Source organism: Pseudorca crassidens, chromosome 6 (genome assembly GCF_039906515.1).
Source record: "Pseudorca crassidens isolate mPseCra1 chromosome 6, mPseCra1.hap1, whole genome shotgun sequence".
In the NCBI taxonomy this organism is placed as follows: Eukaryota; Metazoa; Chordata; class Mammalia; order Artiodactyla; family Delphinidae; genus Pseudorca; species Pseudorca crassidens.
The window spans coordinates 19774780-19796993 of NC_090301.1; the positions used below are offsets into that span (position 1 = coordinate 19774780).

General features: G+C 53.6%; 1 protein-coding gene across 10 annotated transcripts in view; it reads left to right on the forward strand.

The window, feature by feature from the left end:
* TNS1 (tensin 1) overlaps positions 1 to 20161 on the forward strand; it is a 197697-nt gene extending 177536 nt beyond the window's left edge. For all 10 annotated transcript variants that reach the window (XM_067740635.1, XM_067740634.1, XM_067740633.1 and 7 more), the window contains 10 exons: positions 1337 to 2403; positions 5489 to 5575; positions 6295 to 6426; positions 6834 to 6926; positions 7862 to 7939; positions 9762 to 9833; positions 10086 to 10254; positions 11145 to 11213; positions 11703 to 11735; positions 15292 to 20161. In XM_067740635.1, the coding sequence (XP_067596736.1) occupies positions 1337 to 2403; positions 5489 to 5575; positions 6295 to 6426; positions 6834 to 6926; positions 7862 to 7939; positions 9762 to 9833; positions 10086 to 10254; positions 11145 to 11213; positions 11703 to 11735; positions 15292 to 15436 (1945 nt within the window). In that variant the 3' untranslated portion in view covers positions 15437 to 20161. The remainder of the gene's footprint in view (positions 1 to 1336; positions 2404 to 5488; positions 5576 to 6294; positions 6427 to 6833; positions 6927 to 7861; positions 7940 to 9761; positions 9834 to 10085; positions 10255 to 11144; positions 11214 to 11702; positions 11736 to 15291) is intronic.
* Positions 20162 to 22214: the final 2053 nt, after the last annotated feature.

A 22214-nucleotide genomic window follows, 5' to 3' on the forward strand; every position in this document is an offset into this window, starting at 1 on the left:
GCAGCCTGACCTATCCCCCCATTCCTCAGAATCCAGGTTATTCTGTACCGAAGTGGTGTTCCACTTTGGCCCCTTCTGGGATGCGAGGTAGACTTTGTCCTGGCCTGGCCCCTGCCCTTCTCCCTGCCCTTGGCTCGTGCCTAGCCTTCCCACCTCACATCACCCAGGGGACCTGAGCTTATCCAACCTGGCCCAGGGTGTGGCCGGCCAGCCTCCAGACTCCTTCCAGTCTGCGGCTCCAGGCGTTGGAGCATCTCTTATGTAAGGACCTTCCCCACCCCCCTGCCCCAGGGGCTGCTGGTGCAGAATTTGCCTGCTGCCTCCCTGCAGCTGCTGCTTATGCGTGGTCTCTGTCAGCCTTTGTCTCTCCTGCCATATCATCGAGGAATAGAAGTTTGGGTCTGGAAGGAATCAGAGTCATCTAACCTATTTCCCTCATTTTACATGTGGGAAAACTTTTAACAAACAGAATCCAGGTTTCCCAACTCACAGGCCATGGACTTGTATCAATACTTAACTTCAGAGGAGAACCTTTGACTGTGGCCATTCCCCCGGGTACAGTGCCCTCTGAACTGACTTTTATCAGTCTTAGAATTGAGAGCGACCTCTGAGCTCATCTCATGTAACCTCCCAATGGAGGAAATTTCCTCCACAGCATTTGGGTCAAGAGGTTGGTCAGTCTCTGCTTAAATGCTCCTAATGATGGGAGCCTCATTACCATGTAAAGCGGCCTGCTCCATTGGTGGCCAGATCCAGTGGCTAGAATGCAGATCTTATAATGAGCTGAAATCTCCTGTGAGATTTCTTCATCTTTGCTGTTTTGGAGCTACCCAGGAATGGATGCCCAGTTACACTCTCAGTGTTTAAAGATGCTGATAGCACACCTGGGGAAACTGAGTCAAGGTAGGATACTTCCAGTAGGAACAGGATCCAAGTGGTTTAACCCCCTCTCCAGTGTTCAGTTTCTGTGATGCTGGAGGGGGCAACAGGACAACCACCTTCAGTTTCGATAGGAGAGATCTCGCTCTGACCTGTGGTTGAGCAGTCAGGGTGGTGCTTGAGGATACATGGGCTTTGGAGTTAGACACAGCTGAGTTGAAATCCTGGTCTATTATGAGCTGTGTGGGTGTGAGCCTATTGCTTAACCTCTCTGAGCCTCAGTTTTTTCTTCTGATGTCCGTAGGGTGACGTATCAAAGCCCTAACTTTCCTGTGCATGTGAGGGGAGCTTTTATTGTCATTATTAGTGGTTGGAGGGAGGGCTGAGGGTTCACTGAAAGCCTGTCCTTCACTAAATGCCATTTGGTGACATCTTGACCTGCCCCGTCTCTCTCTAGCACTTCAGTGGGGAGTTTCCCATCAGGGGAGAGCAGCGACCAGGGCCCGCGGACACCCACCCAGCCTCTGCTGGATTCTGGCTTCCGCTCCGGCAGCCTGGGCCAGCCCAGCCCTTCGGCTCAGAGAAGCTACCAGAGCTCTTCTCCTCTCCCGACTGCGGGCAGCATCTACAGCAGCCCCGACTACTCACTGCAGCCGTTCAGCTCCCTGGAAAGCCAGGCCCGGTCTCAGTTCGGTGTGGCGGGTGTCCACATGGTACCTGGGAGCCCTCAGGCACGGCACAGGACAGTGGGCACCAACACTCCCTCTAGTCCTGGCTTTGTCCGCCGGGCCGTGAATCCCGCCATGGCTGCCCCCAGCAGCCCCAGTTTGACCCACCGCCAGGTGATGGGTCCACCCGGAACTGGTTTCCATGGTAACACGGTCTCCAGCCCCCAGAGCAGTGCAGCAACCACTCCGGGAAGCCCCAGCCTGGGTCGGCACCCTGGGGCCCACCAGGTTTCAAGCCTCCATGGCAATGTGGCCACCACTCCAGGGAGCCCCAGCCTGGGCCGGCACCCTGGGGCCCACCAAGGCAACCTGGCCTCCAGTCTCCATGGCAACGCAGTAGCCAGCCCCGGAAGCCCCAGCCTGGGCCGTCACTTGGGAGGGTCTGGATCTGTGGTTTCCGGCAGCCCCAGCTTGGACCAGCAGGTGGCCTATGGTGGCTACTCCACTCCTGAGGACCGGAGACCCACGTTATCCCGACAGAGCAGCGCCTCGGGCTACCAGGCCCCTTCCACGCCCTCCTTTCCTGTGTCCCCTGCCTACTACCCCGGCCTGAGCAACCCCACCGCCTCCCCCTCGCCAGATTCAGCAGCCTTCCGGCAAGGGAGCCCAACACCGGCCTTGCCAGAGAAGAGGAGGATGTCCATGGGAGACCGAGCGGGCAGCCTCCCCAACTATGCCACCGTCAACGGGAAGGTGTCCTCCTCGCCTGTCGCCAGTGGCATGTCCAGTCCCAGCGGGGGCAGCGCCGTCTCCTTCTCCCACACTCTGCCCGACTTCTCCAAGTACTCCATGCCAGGTGCGCCCTCCTTCCATGTCATCTCTCCCGCTGACAGATGAAGTCCAGCAGTTAGGGTATCTGTGCTAGTCTCTGTTCTGACATCTCCTTGGTAGACTGAAGCCCACCAGTTAGGGTACCTGTGCTAGTCTCTGTTCTGACATCTCCTTGGCAGACTGAAGCCCAGCAGTTAGGGTACCTGTGCTAGTCTCTGTTCTGACATCTCCTTGGCAGACTGAAGCCCAGCAGTTAGGGTACCTGTGCTAGTCTGTGTTCTGACATCTCCTTGGTAGACTGAAGCCCAGCAGTTAGGGTACCTGTGCTAGTCTCTGTTCTGACATCTCCTTGGCAGACACAACCTTGGGTTGATCACTAACTTCTGGGCCTCAGACGCCTTCCCTGTGTAATGGGAGCTGGAGCCGTGGTCGTGGCAGCCTTACCTGTGTAATGGGAGTTGGAGCCGTGGTCGTGGCAGCCTTACCTGTGTAATGGGAGTTGGAGCTGTGGTCGTGGCAGCCTTACCTGTGTAATGGGAGTTGGAGCTGTGGTCGTGGCAGCCTTACCTGTGTAATGGGAGTTGGAGCTGTGGTCGTGGCAGCCTTACCTGTGTAATGGGAGTTGGAGCTGTGGTCGCGGCAGCAGTGGGGTCAGGGATGAGGAGGTAGATGCGGTGATGGCACTGCTGTTACAATGATCTTCACCATCATCGTAGCCAACACCACTTGTTGAGCACATGCTCTGTGCCAGGCTCTGAGCCAAGGACTATCTCATCAGTCCTCATGGCCACCTGGCAAAGTGGGTATGATTTTGCCCATTTTGCACATTTCACACATGGCCACCTGGCAAAGTGGGTATGATTTTGCCCAATTTGCACATTACTTTTCCAGCCCACAGCACGGTTCCCACCTTTTGATCCCCACTTTGCGCACATCACTAATAATAGATCTGGCAGCCGGAGCGACATGGCACAAGGCCGAGGGTTAAGCATTTTTACTGGAGTCTAGTTTCTACCAACCCGGCTTCACTGAAGCCCACGCAGTCTTGCACACTGAATTCTTCTCTCATCGTCAGAACTGGGCATCTTTTGCCTCCACTTCGAGGGCTCATTTTCTAAACAAAAAGGTCAGGGTGTCAGCTGATCTGCAGCTTCTCAGCCAGATCTCCAATCTGACTATGTACAGAGCAGCCCTGGAGCCCTGGGACATTCAAGGAAGATTTAGAATGCTGCAGGCAGCCTGGGATGGGTCCCAGCTGCCCAGATTCTCAGTATCACTCCCAGGTCCTGCCCTGAGCCTGCCAAACGACACTGCACACTCCTGCTTCCTGCTGCTCGCCAGAGACATCTGGTTCCCAGCCCCAGTTCTTGGAGGATGCAGAACTTCTAGTAGTTGGGACATTTCCTGTTTCCCACCATCTTTCTTGCTTAAAATAGCCATGGGAGTCAACACAGGAAGGCACATGGGGCTGTAGCCACCTCTGACAGCTCGTTAGACAGGCCCCAGCAGCCCCAGGGCCTGGGGCTTTGGAGCCGAGAGAGGCAGCTTGCACAGTTGTACAGCCCAGCTGCCTAGCCCAGAGGCCCTGCTAAGTGCACAGCTGCCAGGAAAAGGAGCTGACCTACCCCATCTCTGTCCTCCAGAAACAGATCCCAGAAGCCTAGCAGAGTGTAAATGACAAGTTGAAATTGACTAAGTGCCCGACACACAGCCTAACACACATCTCTGGTCTGTGCCCTGAACTTCACAGCACCGTGAGCACAGGCTCCTCTGTTCCAGCCTCTCACTGACGAAAGGAGTGGAAACGTGCAGATTTGGAATATTCTTTTTCACCCTTCTCCCCCATCCTCTCTTTGTTTTTTTTGGTGCCAAAAGATGAAGGAAGAGGTTGGAGAGTGAGACCCACATGTCCTAATACCCAGCCAGGAAGATATGGTGTAGCTGGCACCAAACTGGTTGCTGCATCTTCTTACCTGGGAAGGTCTTACAAAAACCTTTCTGTGGACCATCTGTGTGACTTGGGCAAGTTGCTCTCCCTCTCTGAACCTCACATTCCTCACTTGTAAAGTAATAGGTTGGATAAGGTGCTCTCTGAGCTCCTCCAGAACCTAACATTCTATGAAAGCATCCCTCGTCTGCAGAGGGTCTGGGGTGGGGATGTCTGCCAGAGAAGTGGGGTCTGTGACACTCAGATGGCCTCTTAATTCTAGGCCAACCCTTCTCCTATTTGTCCCAGGCAGGGCAGGAGCAATCTTTTTGCTCTACCTGAGGCAGAACCCGGGCTTTCCATATGGGAAGTGAGGCGGAGCTTGGGGAAAGTGGACAGAAATGTGTTTTTCTGCTCTCATCCTCAAGGTTGTAATGATAGAGTTGGGAAATTGAGCCCATGGAGAAAGGGACTAGCAGGTGGGAGGGAAACTTCGGGAAGGGTTTAGTCTGAATTTTCTAGAGAAAGGGGGAGATGGGATGGACTAGGGCTCTCGCTGGCTTGGTGAGAAGGCTATTCAGTCTCTTCAACAGGAGGGCAGCTCCGTGAGCCACGGTGGTTGTTGGAAGACAGGGGGAGGATGTGAAAGCAGGTCAAGGCCCCTCCCAGCAATGCTCTGATGATGTCTGAGCAGGCCAGCTTTCTGTGTTAGTTTCCTAGGTCAGCCGTAACAAAGGACCACACACTTGGTGGCCTAAGACAACAGAAATTTATTCTCTCACAGTAGCTGAGGCTGGAAATCCCAAATCAAGGTATTGGCAGTATTGGTTGCTTCTGAGACGCTGCGGGAGACTGTGTTCTAATCTCAGCTTCTCATGGTGGCTGGCAGTCTTGGGTCCCTTGGCTTGAAGGTGCATCTCCCTAATCTCTGCCTCCATCTTCACATGACACTCTCCCCTTGTGTCTCCCTGTCCCTTTCCTTCTTTTTATAAGGACCCCAGTCATATTGGATTGGGGTCCACTCTAATCCAGCACGACTGCATCTTATCTTGTTTACATCTGCAAAGACCCTATTTCCAAATAAGGTCCCATTCACAGGTACTGGGGGTTGATTCCAACATACCTTTTTGGGGGACAGAGATGGAGACTCATAACACCTTCTTTCCCTCTCCTTCTCCTTTAGACAACAGCCCTGAGACGCGGGCAAAAGTGAAATTTGTCCAGGACACTTCCAAGTATTGGTACAAGCCCGAGATCTCCAGAGAGCAGGGTAAGTGCTGGGTGGTGCTGAAGGTCCTGGGGTCCATCTGAGGTCACAGCTGGCGGCTGCCCACCTTGTCTTCCCTGGGCAAGGGACATAAGCAGACTCATTCCTCTTTGCAGTAGGTGGTGGTCACAGAGAGGAGCTGGGACCAAGGTTGGACAGGAAGAGGCACCTCCCCACAGTGAAGCGTTGGGCAGCAGAAGCAGTGGTTGTAGCTGTTTCCTTAAAAGCAGCAAAGTCTTGGTTTTCCAGGACAAAATGAAAGGCTGGCCGAGATAGTGTGAAACCTTAGCTCTCCATCTGCATGATGTGGGAGATTTTTGCCCATTTTACAGAAAAATACATAGTTGGGATTGTGGGGATGGAGATGAGAGGCCTCAGCCCCTAAGGGAAGTCTGTGTGGATGCAGGGCAGGGTGACCTCCAGCCAGGGGTCAGAGCCGGACAGTCTTCTTGGAACGACCCCATCTATTAGTTTACTCACTGTATGGGCTGCTTTTGTGCTATGATGGCAGCGATGAGTAGTGCCTGCAAAGCCTGAAATATTTACTGTCTGGCTATTTATAGAAAAACTTTGCTGACTCTAGTGTAGGAGGACCCTTAGGAGTGTTTACATTTTAACTTTAAGGACTCTCATCTCACCTGAGAAAGAAAGAGTTTCAAGACCTGATGAGACTGAAGCCAGTGCATCAGTTTCTCATTTCCCCTTCTCTCCTCCCGATTCAGCCATAGCCCTCCTCAAGGACCAGGAGCCAGGGGCTTTCATCATCCGAGACAGCCACTCCTTCCGAGGAGCCTATGGGCTGGCCATGAAGGTGTCTTCGCCCCCTCCGACCATCATGCAGCAGAATAAAAAAGGTAACACCAGCTTGTCCACTGGGGCCTCAGGACTAGGTGGTCCCTCAGTCTCTTTAGGTCCTGAGCTGCCAGAGGACGAGGGGTGGGTATGTGGGGTGGGCAGGTCTCTTAATTCTCATGGGAGCTGGTCCCTTCTAATCAGACGCTTCAGAAGAGCAGGTCTTGGGCTTGGTGATGATTGAGGTCAGAGAACAGGGAAGCAAGATGACTGGGACCCTGTGATTGAGTTTCCTTGAGGGGTGGGCTAGCAGTGGTGGTCTCTCCATCTCAGGGCTCTGGCCGTGTTATCGCTGTGACCCTTTCTCCATCACAGCCCAGCACACTGGAGAAGTTGGAAGTAGTGCTGGGAGGTGGCGGAAGGACACCGTGGGCAGTGACGCATCCACGTTTCTTTCTCTTCGTCCCAGGGGACATGACCCATGAGCTCGTGAGGCATTTCCTGATAGAGACGAGCCCCAGAGGAGTCAAGCTCAAGGGCTGCCCCAACGAGCCAAACTTCGGTGAGCTGTCCCCGCCTCCGTCCCCACGGTCTCGGGCCTGTCCCAGGCTCCCCGCTGCAGCTTCTGCCCGTCACCCTTGTCATAGACGCAGCAGAGAAATGCACGGCGACTCCCTTCCTCTGTGCTGTGGTGCCTTCACCCTGCCAGATCTCTTTCTGTATTTGTCCTACCCCGCGGAAACTGGCTATCATTACCAGTGGAGTAACAACTATAACAACAGTTGCCTTTATCCACTACCTACTATGTGAAAGCCACCTTAGGTACCTTATATCACTTCTGGTCTCCCGACCATCCTGCGTGGTAGGTGTCATCGTCCCATTTTACACACGAGGGAACTGAGATTTATCCAGGGACACACAGCTAATAAGTTACTGAGTGGGGATTTGATCCCATCATCCTCTGACACTTCTGCTGCACTCTCCTGAGTGGAGCCCTGGCAGCTGGAGGGACTTAGGAGAGATGCTGAGAGTAACTTTCGATAAAGAAAAGTTGTGGGGGGCTTCCCTGGTGGCGCAGTGGTTGAGAGTCCGCCTGCTGATGCAGGGGACGCAGGTTCGTGCCCCGGTCCGGGAAGATCCCATGTGCCGCGGAGCGGCTGGGCCCATGAGCCGTGGCCGCTAAGCCTGCGCGTCCAGAGCCTGTGCTCCGCAACGGGAGAGGCCACAGCAGTGAGAGGCCCGCGTACCGCAAAAAAAAAAAAAGAAAAGGAAAAGTTGTGGGGCAACCGTCTGACGGCTAGAGTGAGCCTTTAGAGTCTTCTCCCTTGGATCTTGCTGTCAAAGAGGGAATGAATTTTCAGTTTTGTGGAGGGGATGAGGGAGAGGTAAGAACGAAGCTAAAGATTATGGACAGTGGGATGGGGTGGGTGTGCTTCCTCAGTGCCCCCGACGTGCTCCCAGTAACGCTGCCTCTGCCGGCTGTCTCCCTCCCTGCAGGATCTCTGTCTGCCCTGGTCTACCAGCACTCCATCATCCCGCTGGCTCTGCCCTGTAAGCTGGTCATTCCAAACCGAGGTAGGAACCTGAGACTCCTCGCCCTCCAAGCGCACCCTTGTGCTGGCCTCCTTCACGTCTCTGCCCAGCCAGCTGCTCCAGAACATGCGCCAGGCTTGGAGGAAACGGGTCATGTTGCCAATCTTGGGAAACTCAAAACCACTCTCCTTTATTTTTTCTAATAAAAAAGAAGGGAAAGTTCATTAAAAATCTTAATTCCAGAAACACACATAATTGACTTGCCAGATTGTTCCAGAGAAAATTCTCTGGAGGCTTTAAGAATTCATACTTGAATCCTGAGAATTACGACTCATCCCAGGGGAGGAAATAGAAGCAGGAGACAGCCATGGGGAGGACCGTGTCCGGAGGGTGAGATGGGCATCAGTGGGCAGGGCCGAGGGAGGGGGGAGGGAAAGGCAGAGGTAGGTCATGGGGCATCCAGGTGTGGGAGGGCGGTCTGAATGGAGAGGAGAGAGCACACTCGAGGGACCTCTTAGGGATCCACATGGCGTGGGAAGGAGACAGGAAGCCCAAGATGTCCCTGGAGTTTCTAGTCTGCATGGCTGAGAGGGTGTTCCCTCGCTGAGGGGACATCGAGCTAATGGGAGGAGCAAGCCCTCTTTTGATTGTGGGAAGTACAAATAGAATTCAAGGGCTTTAGGACGTATAGGGCGAGAATTTGAGTGAGACACTGCGGCTGGCAAAAGAGATTTCAGCTCCTCTTAGAGAGGTGTCCCAGCCTCGGAGGAAGGCGGATGGACACCCCAAACCTTTCAACAGCACAGGCTTCCATTATGTAGCCCCAGATACACGGGGCTCCCGCGAGGGGAGGGGAATATGCCTGGCCCTGAACTTGAGGTCTAGGAACTGGTAACTGGGGTGCCTTCTCCCCATGCTCTCTGTCCACTAATAGGATATTCGGAATTGTGTCCGGGACTTGCTTTCAGTCTCTCTTGGAGGTCCTGGGGTTATGTCCATAATTAAAACCTCCAATATTATTTGGCAATATCTATGTATCCAATTCGATTCATTGAATTATTAATGATAATTGACCACTATTATCAACTTAAAAGTTCAAATACTATTTAAATAGCCCTATTAACCACATGATTTAGACACTAATTAAATTATATTTCTAAGGAATTTAGCAAAGTAATTTAATAATTATAAAACTGCTCTTTATTTACATTGTATAAACCAGTGGTTCTCACAGTACGGTCCCCAGACCAGCAGCGTCAGCACCCCTGGGAACTTGTTCAAAATGTAGATATTCTCAAGCCCCCCCTAATCAGAAGCTTTAGGGTGGTGCCCAGAAATCTGTGTTTTAACAAGCCTGCACACCAACGTCTGAGAAATGCTGGTATAAACAATACTCAGTTCTTATTAATATTGAAATTGTAGTTGTGCTGCATTGTGGTTTAATGAATTGGGCATTTACTGATCTACACATAAGATACGTCCATGCAAAACAACCATACCAGATGCCACTTGAAGGCTTGCTTTATGTCAACGACTAGACTAACACTGTACACGGAACATCTCAAAAACCCAGGGAAGTGGGCGCTCTCATCATCACCTCCATTTTATACATACTTGGCAAGTGACTGGGTGAGCATCTGAACCCTGCTCTGTTGGACTCCACAGCTCCCAACCAGTGTGCTGAGTACTTAGAGCAATCACTGGACATTCAAACTGGACACACGTGCTGACTGCCAGGGCTTATTATGAGAAGCGGTATCCGTTGCACAAAGTATTTGCAGAGCTAGCCTGAGGCCCAGCCAACCTTGTGCCTCTTTCCAGCTCTGCAGTTTTAATTACCAGCTGAATTAAATTTTTGTCTCAGACCCCACAGATGAATCAAAAGATAGCTCGGGCCCTGCCAACTCAACCACTGACCTGCTGAAGCAAGGGGCAGGTGAGTGGCCACCCCAGACGGGATCCCTGCCCAGGCCTTTCCTCCCCCTGGCCCTGTACCCTCCTGCAGGTGCAGGCTGGATATCTCTCCCAGACCCAGATGTCTCTGGGCAGACCACATTTCTGTGTGCAGATGCCTCGGCCCAAGGCTGGCCTGAAATTCATCTGCTCTCTTCTTCCCGAAGAGAGGACCTGGGGATGGTTCCCACCCACTTCGGCCCCCATGACACCTCCTTGGGTGGGTTTCTTCCAGCCTGCAACGTGCTCTTCATAAACTCTGTGGACATGGAGTCACTCACTGGGCCACAGGCCATCTCCAAAGCCACTTCTGAGACACTGGCTACTGACCCCACGCCGGCTGCCACCATCGTCCACTTCAAAGTTTCTGCCCAGGGAATCACACTGACTGACAACCAGAGAAAGTAAGATTTTTTTTTGGGTCTTTGTTGCTGAGCGCGGGCTTTTCTTTTTAGTTGCGGTGAGCGGGGGCTACTCTTCGTTGCGGTGCGTGGGCTTCTCTTGTTGCCGAGCACAGGTTCTAGGCGCACAGGCTTCAGTAGTTGTGGCACGCAAGCTCAGTAGTTGTGGCTCGCGGGCTCTAGAGCGCAGGCTCAGTAGTGTGGTGCACGGGCTTAGTTGCTCCGCGGCATGTGGGATCTTCCCGGACCAGGGATTGAACCCATGTCCCCTGCATTGGCAGGCGGATTCTTAACCACTGCGCCACCAGGGAAGCCCAGTAAGGTTCTTCTAATTGCTTCTGTGTTGGGCTCCCCCCAACCCTGTGACCCATCCATCCATCCACTTTCTCACCCACTCACCAATTGATCCATCCATTCCTGCATCTATTCATCCCCCATTTATCGTCGCCCACCCATTTATCCCTTCACTAATTTGTCTCCCTCTATCCATCATCCATCCATCCATCCATCCTTCCTTCCTTCCACAAATATGCCTGCACTTGTTATACAGCTGTAAACGCAACTGATAAAAGTCCCTGCTTTCTAGAGCAGAGGCCCTTCCTCTCACGCTCTCTCCCCAGCCCCTTTTCTTCCTCCTCCAGAGTTCCCCCGTTTCTCATTCCTCAATGCCAGTTTCTTCCTTCTTTTCCTAGCCTCTAGCATTTGAGACATGTTTCTATGAGACATCTCTCTGTCCCTATGCATGGCTTTATGTCCCCAAAGGGAGCAGCCCAGGCCATCATGCTCAGAAGGGAAAGGCTGTGTCGACCTGTGACAGCCACAGGTGGTGGCCTGACCTGAAGGAGGAGTCACTTCAGCACTCATTCTCTGTTTATCTGATGTGTGTGCCACAGGCTCTTCTTCAGACGCCACTACCCCCTCAACACCATCACCTTCTGTGACCTGGATCCACAGGAGAGGAAGTAAGTCTCTTGTAGACACTTGCCTTCCCAGCCATCTTTCGAACACTGAAGTCTGTGTGTATGCATGTACGTGTGTGTGTATGCACTCCTGTGTGTGTGTATGCACTCCTGTGTGTGTGTATGCACTCCTGTGTTTGTGTGTGTGCATTCTTGGCTCAATTTGAAGATCTGCCCATGCCTGTGGGACCGTGAGTAGCTGTGTTGGCATCTTTTTGAGTTTTTCCCGCCACCAGTTTGAAGCCCCTCCCAGGGACCAAACGCCTGCTTCTACCCCTCTGACCCTGAAGCTGCTTCTCTCCACGTTGGGGAAAGCTCCTTGGAAGGCAGGCCGCAGTGCTCTCTCCGCTGTGAATGCCCTGAGGCATGGTCTTTGGAGGCTCCCGCCCCCCTGGCACAGGGGCTCTGCCTTCCCCAGGGGTCCAGGCACACCCGGGGCTGGGCTCTGAGGGAGAAGTGGTGGTTTACGCTGTGCCATCATTCTCTCCACAGGTGGATGAAGACGGAGGGAGGTTCCCCTGCTAAGTAAGTACGCTTCTCCCCACCCGGCTGGCTGGTCTTCATGCTCCTTGCCTGGGGCAGAGGTGGGTGCGGGAGTGGGTTTAGGATCCAGGAACAGGACGTAGGCAAAGGGCAGCTCTGGAGAAAAGCTTGCCCAGGCAGCCAGGTCTTTGGCCTTCTCCTGCCTCGAGGCCAAAGGCCCAGCCTCCAGTCTTGTCCCCTTCCCTCTCTCAGGACCAGACCCGCAGGGTCTGAGGAAGGGATCTGAAAGCTGAGAGTGTTATTGGAGGTGACGGCAGTGGGGCAGGGGTTGTTTAAATGATCTTTTCTGCCACAATCCTGGCATCCTTGATTCCCATTCCTGCTCTCTTGGCGGACTTCTGTGCATGACGTGGCTGGGCTTGACCTCCACGTCAGACCGCGGGAGTCCGGTAGGTCTGAATTCCTTCCGAAATTCCACTGATGGCCCTGGGGTTCTTTGGTCAATTTTCCATCTATTTGGCATTTCGTAAGTGCTTCCAGGGAACTAACTCAGCCCTGGGAAAATTCAGACCAACCAGAGGGCTGATTCTGCCCTCGGGTGCCTGATGGTAGCACAGTAGATAAGAGAAGTGTATAAGCAGGCTAAGGTGCTGCAGTGGTTTTCAAGCTGTGTTCCAAGGAACGCTAGGTTCCTCAGGTTGTAACTGAGCCGCTATGAGGGGAGGTACGATTTGCAGTTATTTATCAGGATGAATCGGAGTTTTCTCAGTAAAACCAAAACAAAGTAGAGGAATAACCTGGGTACTGAAGCTGACATAAGACTGTCACTATGGTCCATAATTCCACCTTTTACTTCGTTGGGCTCACCCAAACAGCCCCATTTTTTTCTCACTGATTGACTTTATCATAGGTAAACGTTACGCTGTTGAATTGATCCATTTATTGCCATAAGTACTGCTGTCACCTTTACATATCCAGACCTCATATAAGATTGGCTTTAGAAAAAGAAAACTTTCACTATTAAAAAGAAATCAAAACCACTGCTGATTTGGGAAGGTTTGGGGAAAGAACCCTTGTTTAAAAATAGACTTGGGGCTTCCCTGGTGGCACAGTGGTTGAGAGTCCGCCTGCCGATGCAGGGGACACGGGTTCGTGTCCTGGTCCGGGAAGATCCCACATGCCGCGGAGCGGCTGGGCCCGTGAGCCGTGGCTGCTGAGCCTGCGCGTCCGGAGCCTGTGCTCCGCAACGGGAGAGGCCACAACAGTGAGACGCCCGAGTACTGCAAAAAAAAAAAAAATAGGTCTTATACGACAGGTAGAAATGGGTGTGGGAGCAGGAGAGAGCTGATTTCATGGGGATGGGGCTGGAGAGGCCACCAGATTGCAAGCTCCCTGAAGGTACGACTGTATCTGCCGTGTGGGAGGGGCTGATAGATATTTAGTAAGGAAATGAAAGGATGGAGGCAGGGAGGAGGAGAGCGAGGAGGAGGCCCAGTGAGGCCACTGTGGTCCAGATGCGTGGAACTGACCGGGGTCAGCACGATGAAAGCTCCTTCTGGGGGTGTCCGTGTAACTGCAAGTGGGGTCTGGCTGCTCCCCTTTCAAAAGCCAATACAGAGGCCAGGTTGGTGGAAAGGAAAGTTTGCTTCATTTTGGATGCCAGCAATCACGGGGGAGGGTGGATGCGGCCCCCACCCCACCCCCACTGACAACCAGGGGGCAAGAGCTTTTATAGACGGGGGGAGGGGGCTACATGCCCCCTTAACTGGCCATGATGTAGTTAATTTCTTCCACCTGGTGGGAGTTTCAGTATCTACAAGACAGCTCACAGGATATGTCTCAGGATATTATCTATAGGCCTTGAGAAGGAACTAAAGGTCCTTAACTATGCTTAGTGACTAAACTACTATTATTTAGTCTTGTCGGACTGGTTTCCTTTGTTTCTGCATTTTCTCTGATTAAACTTATTCTCTGGCTAAAGTTTTTCCACAGACAAAAGGCAGGCAGAAGACATGGGGGGCAAGGACCATAGGGTCCTGCTCTGTTTCATCCAGAGGGGCCGTGTGGGATGGAGGAGACCTCTCCTGGCTCAAGGTCACATAAAGAGTTAGCAGCTCAGCTGAAAAGAGGCCCCCGTGTGCAGTCCTCTCAAAGCTTATCTCAGCCTCCCCTGGGGCTCATGGGGTCACTGGGCTCTCCAAGTCCCTGCCGCCAGCCAGGAGGCCAGAGCTCTGCGTTTGAAGGGTCTTGTCTTACTCACCACCCGGCCCTCCGAGGGGGAGATGCATCCGGGACAGAAGCGGGCTGGTCCCAGGCCTGGAAATTCATCCTTGAGGAGTAGCTTTTGTGCTGCGCTTCCTTCTGACTCGCCCTTGTGGGGGCCCAGGAGAGCTCAGAGCTGGACGAGGGTGAGGCAGGCGAGATGCCTCAGGCCCCCAGTTTAAGGAGGTGCTCGCTCTGGGTGCTTGTAAGCGCTCCTCTTTGCCCTTGGGGGCCGAGGTTTCTTGCCGCATCCATTCCCCCAAGCAGAGGAAGGACTTGGGCTACTGTTGAGTTGGCCCTGAGGCCCACAGAGCTGAAATAAACATGAAGGGAGGGCAGGCGGGCAGTGTTCAGGCCTGAGAGGTGGGCCGGTTCTCCATCCTGGCCTGGAGAGGGGGCTCCGGGGGGGTGATCCACGGGCCCAGGCTTCCCCACCACTTGGGTAGACTGTTACCCTAGGCCTCTGACCTGATTGTCCCCAGCCCCTGAAACACATTTGGGTACAGCAAAACTGTGGGGAGCCCTGTGTGTGTGGGGGGGGGGGCGGTAAGCCAGTCCCAACTCTGCTAATTTTAGCTGCTGTGGTCCGTCCAGTCCTGGGAGAGGGGTTTCCATCGGAATCTCCAGCTGTCCCGATTTTCCCATCCAGCAATGTGCTGGCTGGGAGGGGACCTGAGCTCACATTCTGTTCTTCCGCGCTCGTATTTTTAACTCTGTTTTGCACAGAGAGAACGCTCAGTCACTCCAGTCCTGGTATGAGGAGTGGGGTTTGCGGGGGAACAGGTGTGGGGTCCCCCTCCCCCTCCCATTCTCTGGAGAAGTGTGTGTGCATGTGTGTGTGTAGTGGGGGACGGTGGCCCCTCGTCCTTTGGTCTCTGACCTTCTGTGGTGTCCGAGGCAGGCGGGCCCTTTGACAGGCAGACGGCACTTTGCTTATGTGTTGTGTGTAAGAACATTCGGCTAGGGGTGTGGCAGGGATGGGCTGAGAGAAGCTGGTCTAGGAATGTCCCATTTTATTTTTGGTCTCATCCTCCCCCTCTTACTGTCGGGTCTTGTCACTCACCTCCAGCACCTCTTCCCCCTGCTCCCCGCCCACAAAGGGGAATTTCTGCTGACCCTGAACAAGTGACGTGCTGTCTCCAGGCGTTGGTTTTCTTGTTGGTGAAGGAGAGGAGGGATTCTCTCGCATGCTCCACCCTCAGTGCCCAGTGCTCAGGGAGGTGGGGAAAGATGGGGAAGGGAGCAAAGATGAGCTTGCTTTCCTGGGCGCCTCCCCCAGGCCTGGGGTTCCTCCTGACCCCCCCCCCCACCTGTCACCCATCTCCCGCCCCTGCAGGCTCTTCGGCTTTGTGGCCCGGAAACAGGGCAGCACCACGGACAACGCCTGCCACCTCTTTGCTGAGCTTGACCCCAACCAGCCGGCCTCCGCCATCGTCAACTTTGTCTCCAAGGTCATGCTGAGTGCCGGCCAGAAGAGATGAACTCCCCCCTCCCCTTGCCCGGGGCCGGGGCAGTGGGGATGGGTATGTGGGGAAGGGACCTGTGCATCCTGACCATCCTTGAATCCAGAAGGAGGAATTTGGGCCAATTTTGGAGAAGGAGAGAAGAAAGTGTCATGTGGGGAGAGGGAAGTGAATTGAGCGGGGAGGGGGAGAGAGAGAGAAAGAAGGAAAAAGATGGAGGAGAATAACTCGGATTCCCCTGGGGAGATGGATACTGCAAAACCCCCAGAGCCTCCCAAACTAACCAGGTCCACCTAACTCCCCCTCCACCCTCCGAGAGGATGGAACTCCTCAAGAGAGGCAGAATGAACCTCTCTGGAGATCCACATTTTGGGGGGAAATGGAAAAGCTCTTTCTTCCTAACCCAACTGCTTTGCAAGGAGAAGAAATCCTATCAAGAGAATCTTTTTCTGTCCACCTCTAGGGTAGATCACCAAACCAAAAAGAGCCACCATGAGACATCCAGTGGCGGAACTTTTGCTTTTGAAAGTATCTCGGACCTGAGGCCCCTAAGGTCTCTTTGCTCTGCCTCTGATGTACAGTTTGTGGGTGTCTTTATGGGGTGTATATATGGCCACACCCACATCCTCACACACTGATTTCTGTTTGCCTCTCAGCTTGAAGTAGAAACAGGTATACTTGTCCGTGTCCCCTGTGTTTGCACACACAAGTGCATACTGTCCAAAGAAAGTTAGAGTCGGGGGTGACAGGGCAGCAGGGAGTGGGCATAAGCCCCCTTCCCCAGGAACACCCAGGATTGTGGGTAATGGACGCTCTCTTGGTCCCTGCACCTGCTCTAACAGCCTTGGGTGCCGCCAACCCCTTCTCCTCGACGGAGACCCCCACGGAGTGGGTCTGGCCACGCTGCAACGTTACCCCTGATCTGCCTCCACCAGGAAGCTGGAGCACTGGTTTGAGGAGATGGGGACTTGTGCGTCCGGAGCTCTGGGGAAGAGATCCCTCAGGAAGGGAGGCTGCTGAGCTCTAGGCACCTTCCCCGAGGCGTGTGGCCCAGCCTCGGGGTGGGCAGGTGGCTCCCGCCAGCTCCCAGCCCTCAGCCCCTTCTTGGGTTTCGTGCCCCAGACCAGCCTTTCTCAGACTTGCTTATGTGCATGTTGCCTTTTTGGGTGCTGGTGATTGAGCCTTCCCGCTCTGCCCTGCCCTGTTCTGTCCTGCAGGGTCCCCACGTGGGGGCTCATCCTGGGAACCTGCTTCTATAAGCCCTGCTCCGCAAGGCCCAGGAGAGACCCCTGCAGTTCCTGTGCTCCCTCTGCAAGGGATCGGGGGTCTGACTTTTGCTGGACCGCCCAGGGGAGCTGGTCAGCTCTGGGGGAGGCTGCCTGCACACCACATGGCCTGCCTGCGATACCAAAGCCTTGCCCTTCCCCCTTCTGCCTTGGTTTCCCCCCAGAGCCCAGCTGCCGCGGAGCAGAGGGCAGAAGGTGCACATTTAGGCCGAAGGGCTGAGAGTCCAGCTGGGCGCCTGGGCGCTCCCTGACCACCACCCAAGTGCTCTAAGCCAGACGGGAAATCCAGCAGGACTCCATCCCTGAGTAGCTTCTTAAGCCTCTGGGTTCCCTAGAGAGAGGCATTGTACTGATATATAAATATATATAATATATATGTGAGACATACTGACAGAATCTGTAAGCTAATGAAATATAAGAAAAGGTTAAAAAAAAAAAGAATAGGTAAATTGACAAGAAGTATTTATTATTTCCCCATCTAGCTTTATTGCCTCCCTGGCATAATCCAGTCCCCATCCCTCTCTGTACCTATAAGTGAAGCCTGAAAGGTAGGGGCCTTTATCCTTGGAGCAATCAGGGGTCTCCTTGCCCTGGCCTTGGCCTTCCCTAGACTCTGACTAGGGCTCAGTGGGGAGGGGGTGCACATGTTCCATCCCCTTCACCCCCCTTATTTTTGGCAAGCTGGGCCCGGCTGTCAGCTCCCAGAGATGAGGGCTCAGCAGCCCACCTCCCTGCAGGCCCGAGCGGGTGTGTGAGCCTGCAGGGGACACGGGTGTGTGTGGTGGGTGTGGGTGACGTGTGCGTCTTGTATTTTTTTTTCTCTTCCAAGAAGCTGTATCTGTGTGGATGTTCTGTTTCAGGGAGTTGGAAAGGAGAGCGTCTGAAGATGGTGGGGAGTAGCCCCCTGCTTCCCAAAGATTGAAACCTTGTTCTTGGTGACCAAGACTCCCCCAAAGGGCTCTTCCTTCTGAGGCTTTCAAGCCAGACACCGCGGTTTCCCCTCTCTCATTCCCTACCTAACCCCAACTCTCTTCCCAGACAGAAGAGGATATTCCGCCTCTTCCTTTGTAAATATCTTGATCTCCCACTGGACAGCCCGGGAACTCTCTCCTCCTGGTCTGCACGGCCGGGAGGAACATCAGACCCTTCATGTGAGTCTGGGGTCAGCCTTCACACGTGCTTTCCCACCGCCCACCATCAGCCCACCCCACTCAGGCCTGAGCTGTGTGTGACTCTGGGAAGGACTCGAGATGCTGGGGAGCTGATCAACTCCCCCGACCCAACATCCTTCTGGAAAGAGTCAGTTTCCGAGAGTGTGGCCTGTCCAGAAGAACGATGGGGAAGGGTACCCCGATCTCCACCGTGGTCTCACCTTTGGGTCAGACACTGCTTGGGATAACCCTCCCGTGTCTCACAGGTTAGGCCCGTGCACCTTGCACACGTGCGCACACACACACACACAACCACAGCACTGCAGTACGTTCTTGCCAAAGATTTCCTTTAAAAGAAAGCACTTTTAATAATTATTGTTGTTATTGTGAGAATGTTTATCCTTGTTTCTCCCCATCCCTTTCCCCAACCTTTTTTGCTGTTGTTTATTGTTGAATCTGTTTGTCAGCCAGGAGAGTGCCGTCTGGTCTTGAAAGTGGGCTGGGGAGTGGGGGATGGGAAAGGGTCTGGGAGGAGTTGGCAAGAGAGCGCCGGAGGCTGGAGAGGCCTGGTCAGCTCGTGATGCAGGGATGCAGACCCCAGGCAAGCTCAGCCCCCAGCCCCAGGCCCAGCCTGTGTCTTGCTGTGCATCCAGGCCTCTGAGGCAGCCGAGGCCTTACCGGAGCTGCCCTGTACGGTGTCTGGAGGAAACAGGGGGCAGGGAAGTGACAGCCCTCCAATTCAGCAGGGAGAGAGGCCCAGCAAGGTCCCCGTGGCCCTTCCCAGATGGAGCGAGAGGGGAGGACTGAGCATGGGAATAGTGGAGAGGTGAGCCCAGAGGGGAAATGGGGAGGAAGGGAACAGTTGGATGGAGTTCCAGGGCTGAGCGGATGCCTCTGCCCTGCGATCGTGGTGTTCTGGCTCCCTCCTCCAGCCAGGTGTTCCAGGGACAGAGACATTGCGTCCTAGGCTTGGGAAAGGCCCTTTGACCCAGGTCCTCATCGGAGCCTCTTCCGCAGCAGCTCCAAATGCTTGCGGACTGCCAGGATGCGTTCTTCCCTGGCAGGGTTTTGAGGGATCCCTGGGTGTGTCAGAGACAGGCAGGATAGGGGTGGGGGGACCTGGTGGCTCTGTGATCGTAAGAGGGAGCCCAAGGGGCACGTGCGATTCTCTGTAAAGGGGCTCCCGAGGGAGATGAGCCGAACATCTTTCTGCCCGCTCGGGTGGGCCGAGCAGAGGTTGGGCAGGCCCCTGGTGCCACCCAGGGGTCTGTGGACGAGTCTGTGTGTGGAACAGTGTCCGTGGCCCCCTCCCTGGGACGTTCGTTCATCACCCCCGCCTCCCGGCTCTTCTCCCCCGCTTTGGTCTTTCCCAGCTTCAGGATCTGGATCTGGGGGGGGATCAAGGAGGCCGATGCCCTTTCCGAGGGCTGCCTCCTGCCCCTGCATCTCCCCATCCTCGGGATCCTTGGAGATGCTGGGGGCAGAGTCCTGGGGCTACTCTTCACCCGGGTCGAGGCCCCGGAATCCCGAGACTGGAGTGCCCTGGCCAGTGGTAACACAGAACGTGTGCGCGCGCGTGTGCAAGTGTGGGTGTATGTGTGTGCGTTTTTTGCTTGTCTCTTTAGGGAACTTAGGAGTCGGGTCGGAGGTGGTTGGCAATGGGATGTCAAGTTCACTATCACCCAGCGGCGGAAGGAATCAGGAGGCAGGGCTCGTAGGGCCCGATTGGGGGAATCTCAGTGTCGGTGAGGGTGGGATCAACCACACGGGGTGGCGCTCCTCTGTCCTCAGATGTTGAAGTGTTGGAGGACCTCTGTTTATTTCCCACGCTTGGACTTTTCCCAGCTGCGAGGTAATTGTAGAGGGATAGCCCACTTTTGTTTCTAACAGTTTTCCACAGCTTGACACTCTCCTGCGTGTCCACGTGTGGCTCATGTGTGTGACAGGGCACATCTGTGCGTGCATGCTGTGTTTCCCCACCTTTCCCCTCTCTGACATGTCATTCAAAACAAATGTAAGAAACTCCTCACTCCATCCCCTCCTGCCTCCCAGACCCTACGCAGGAAAAACCGAGTAACCCAGCATCCTCCAGATGCCCTGGCTGTGTATTTATATAGATGGAAATATACTTTCTATTTTGTATCATCGTGCCTATAATCTCTGTCACCTTGTATAAACCCTGATGTATGCTACTTACCCTGGATATGAATGTATTGTACACTGATGCTGTCCCACTCCTGTACAGCTGCTTTGTTTCTTTGCAATCCATGGTATGGCTTTATAAATGATAAAGTGAAAGAAAAATCTGTGCCGTTAACTAGCTGTGTTGTTTGGAAAGGGGATATGTCAGGTCTCCAGTGGGTAAAAAGGGGCCTCACCCAGGCTCCGGATATGTGGTGGGCTTCAGGGATGCCGGTGGCAGACGACTCACCCCAAATCCTCCCAGGGCTTCCCTACCATCCGGGTCTTGGGTCTGCTTACAATGAGTTTTTCATCTGGACTTTTTTAGCTAGAAGGCAAACTCACATCAAAATGGTTTAAGGAGGGCCTTCCCTGGTGGCGCAGTGGTTGAGAGTCCGCCTGCCGATGCAGGGAACACGGGTTCGTGCCCCGGTCCAGGAAGATCCCACATGCCGCGGAACGGCTGGGCCCGTGAGCCATGGCCGCTGAGCCTGCGCGTCCGGAGCCTGTGCTCCGCAACGGGAGAAGCCACAACAGTGAGAGGCCCGCATACCGCAAAAATAAATAAATAAATAAAATGGTTTAAGGAAAAAAAAAAGGAATTTGGTGGCACACATAACCAAGAAGTCCAAGCACAGCTGGTTCCGGGGCTCAAATGGCAGAATCAGGAATTTGTCTCCATTACTTGGTTCTGAGTTGGCTTCATTCTCAGGCAAGCTCAATCCCAGGAGTGGTACCACCGGATGCTCCAGGATATGGCCACTCGAGGCTCCAGGCTTTCATCCTACCAGTAAAAAGAGAGCTCTTTTCTCCCAGTGCTTTCGACAAAAACCTGGGACGAATGCTCATTGGCTCTGATAGACCCTGCTGGGGTCATATGACTAATTCTGAACCAACCGCTCCATCTGGATCTGGGTCACATGACTGCCTCTGGAGCCTTCTGAACCACGGGGACTGAGAACGGGGCAGTGGCTGATCCCTAGAAGGGTGAGATTTATCAGAGGAAGGGGGAATGGAGGCTGCCAGGCAAAACCAGTGGCTGCCCATCAGATGGCAGGTGTGTATCTCACTGGGACACCAGGCCCAGTGGTCCTAAGTAAACTCTTGTCAATTCAGAAAGTCTGAGGTGAAGCATGCTAGCACAGTACGGTGTTCCTTGGGAGATCTCCAATACTCATATGACAGCTGCAGTTCCTCATAGAGCTGATCTGAGCTCGGATGAGCTGATTTGGGAGAGTGTGTGTTGAGACCCGCATGCGGCCAGCACAGTGAGTGCCGTGACACGTGGCAGTCTTCTCAGACTGTGTGGTCTCAGGATTCCTTTACAGTCTTAAAAATATTGAGGACCCCAAAGAGCTTTTGTTCACCTGGATTATCTCTTTCCATATTTACCATATTATAAATTAAAGCTGAGAACATTTAAAAAAATGTTCACTAATTCACTTCCGCAACAATGTTAAACTCACTACATTAACATAAATAGCTTTTTAATGAAAACTTACATTTTCTAAAACAAAAAGGATTGGATGAGAAGGGTAACACTCTTTTGCAGTTTTGAAAAGCCCCTTTCACGCCTGGCTTAACAGAAGCCAGCTGGATTCTCCTGTCTGCTCCTGCATTGCCTTTGTTGTGATATCACACATATGTACCTCTGGAAAACTCCACCATACACTCGTGGGAAAATGAGAGTGAAAAAGACAAATAACAGCTTAGTATTATTAAGAAATTAGTTTCGATAGTGGTTACTTTACACAGCCTCTGAAAGGGTCTCAGGGATCTCTGAGGCCCCAGGCTATACTTTGGGAACTGCTGCTCTGAGGGACAAAGACACGTGGAGCATGGACACCCTGCCTGTGATGGCGGATTAACATGTACTGCACCTCTACCGTGCGCTAGGCTTCGTCCTGCCTAATCTTCCCAATGAACCCCTGAGGCAGGTGTTGTTATACCCAAGTGACAGGCAAGGAAACTGAGGCCGTGAGAGGCCACATAGCTTCTCACTGGCAGAGATGATGCTTCTCGCTACTAGTGGCAGCTGGCATTTAGCGCACCTGCTCAGTGCCAGGGCTGGCACTGAGCACGTATGTGTATTTTCTCATGCGCACACACCCAGTGAGATAAGGGCTGTGTCCCTGTCTTCATTTTATAGAGAAGGAAACAGATTCAAAGGGGTTCAGA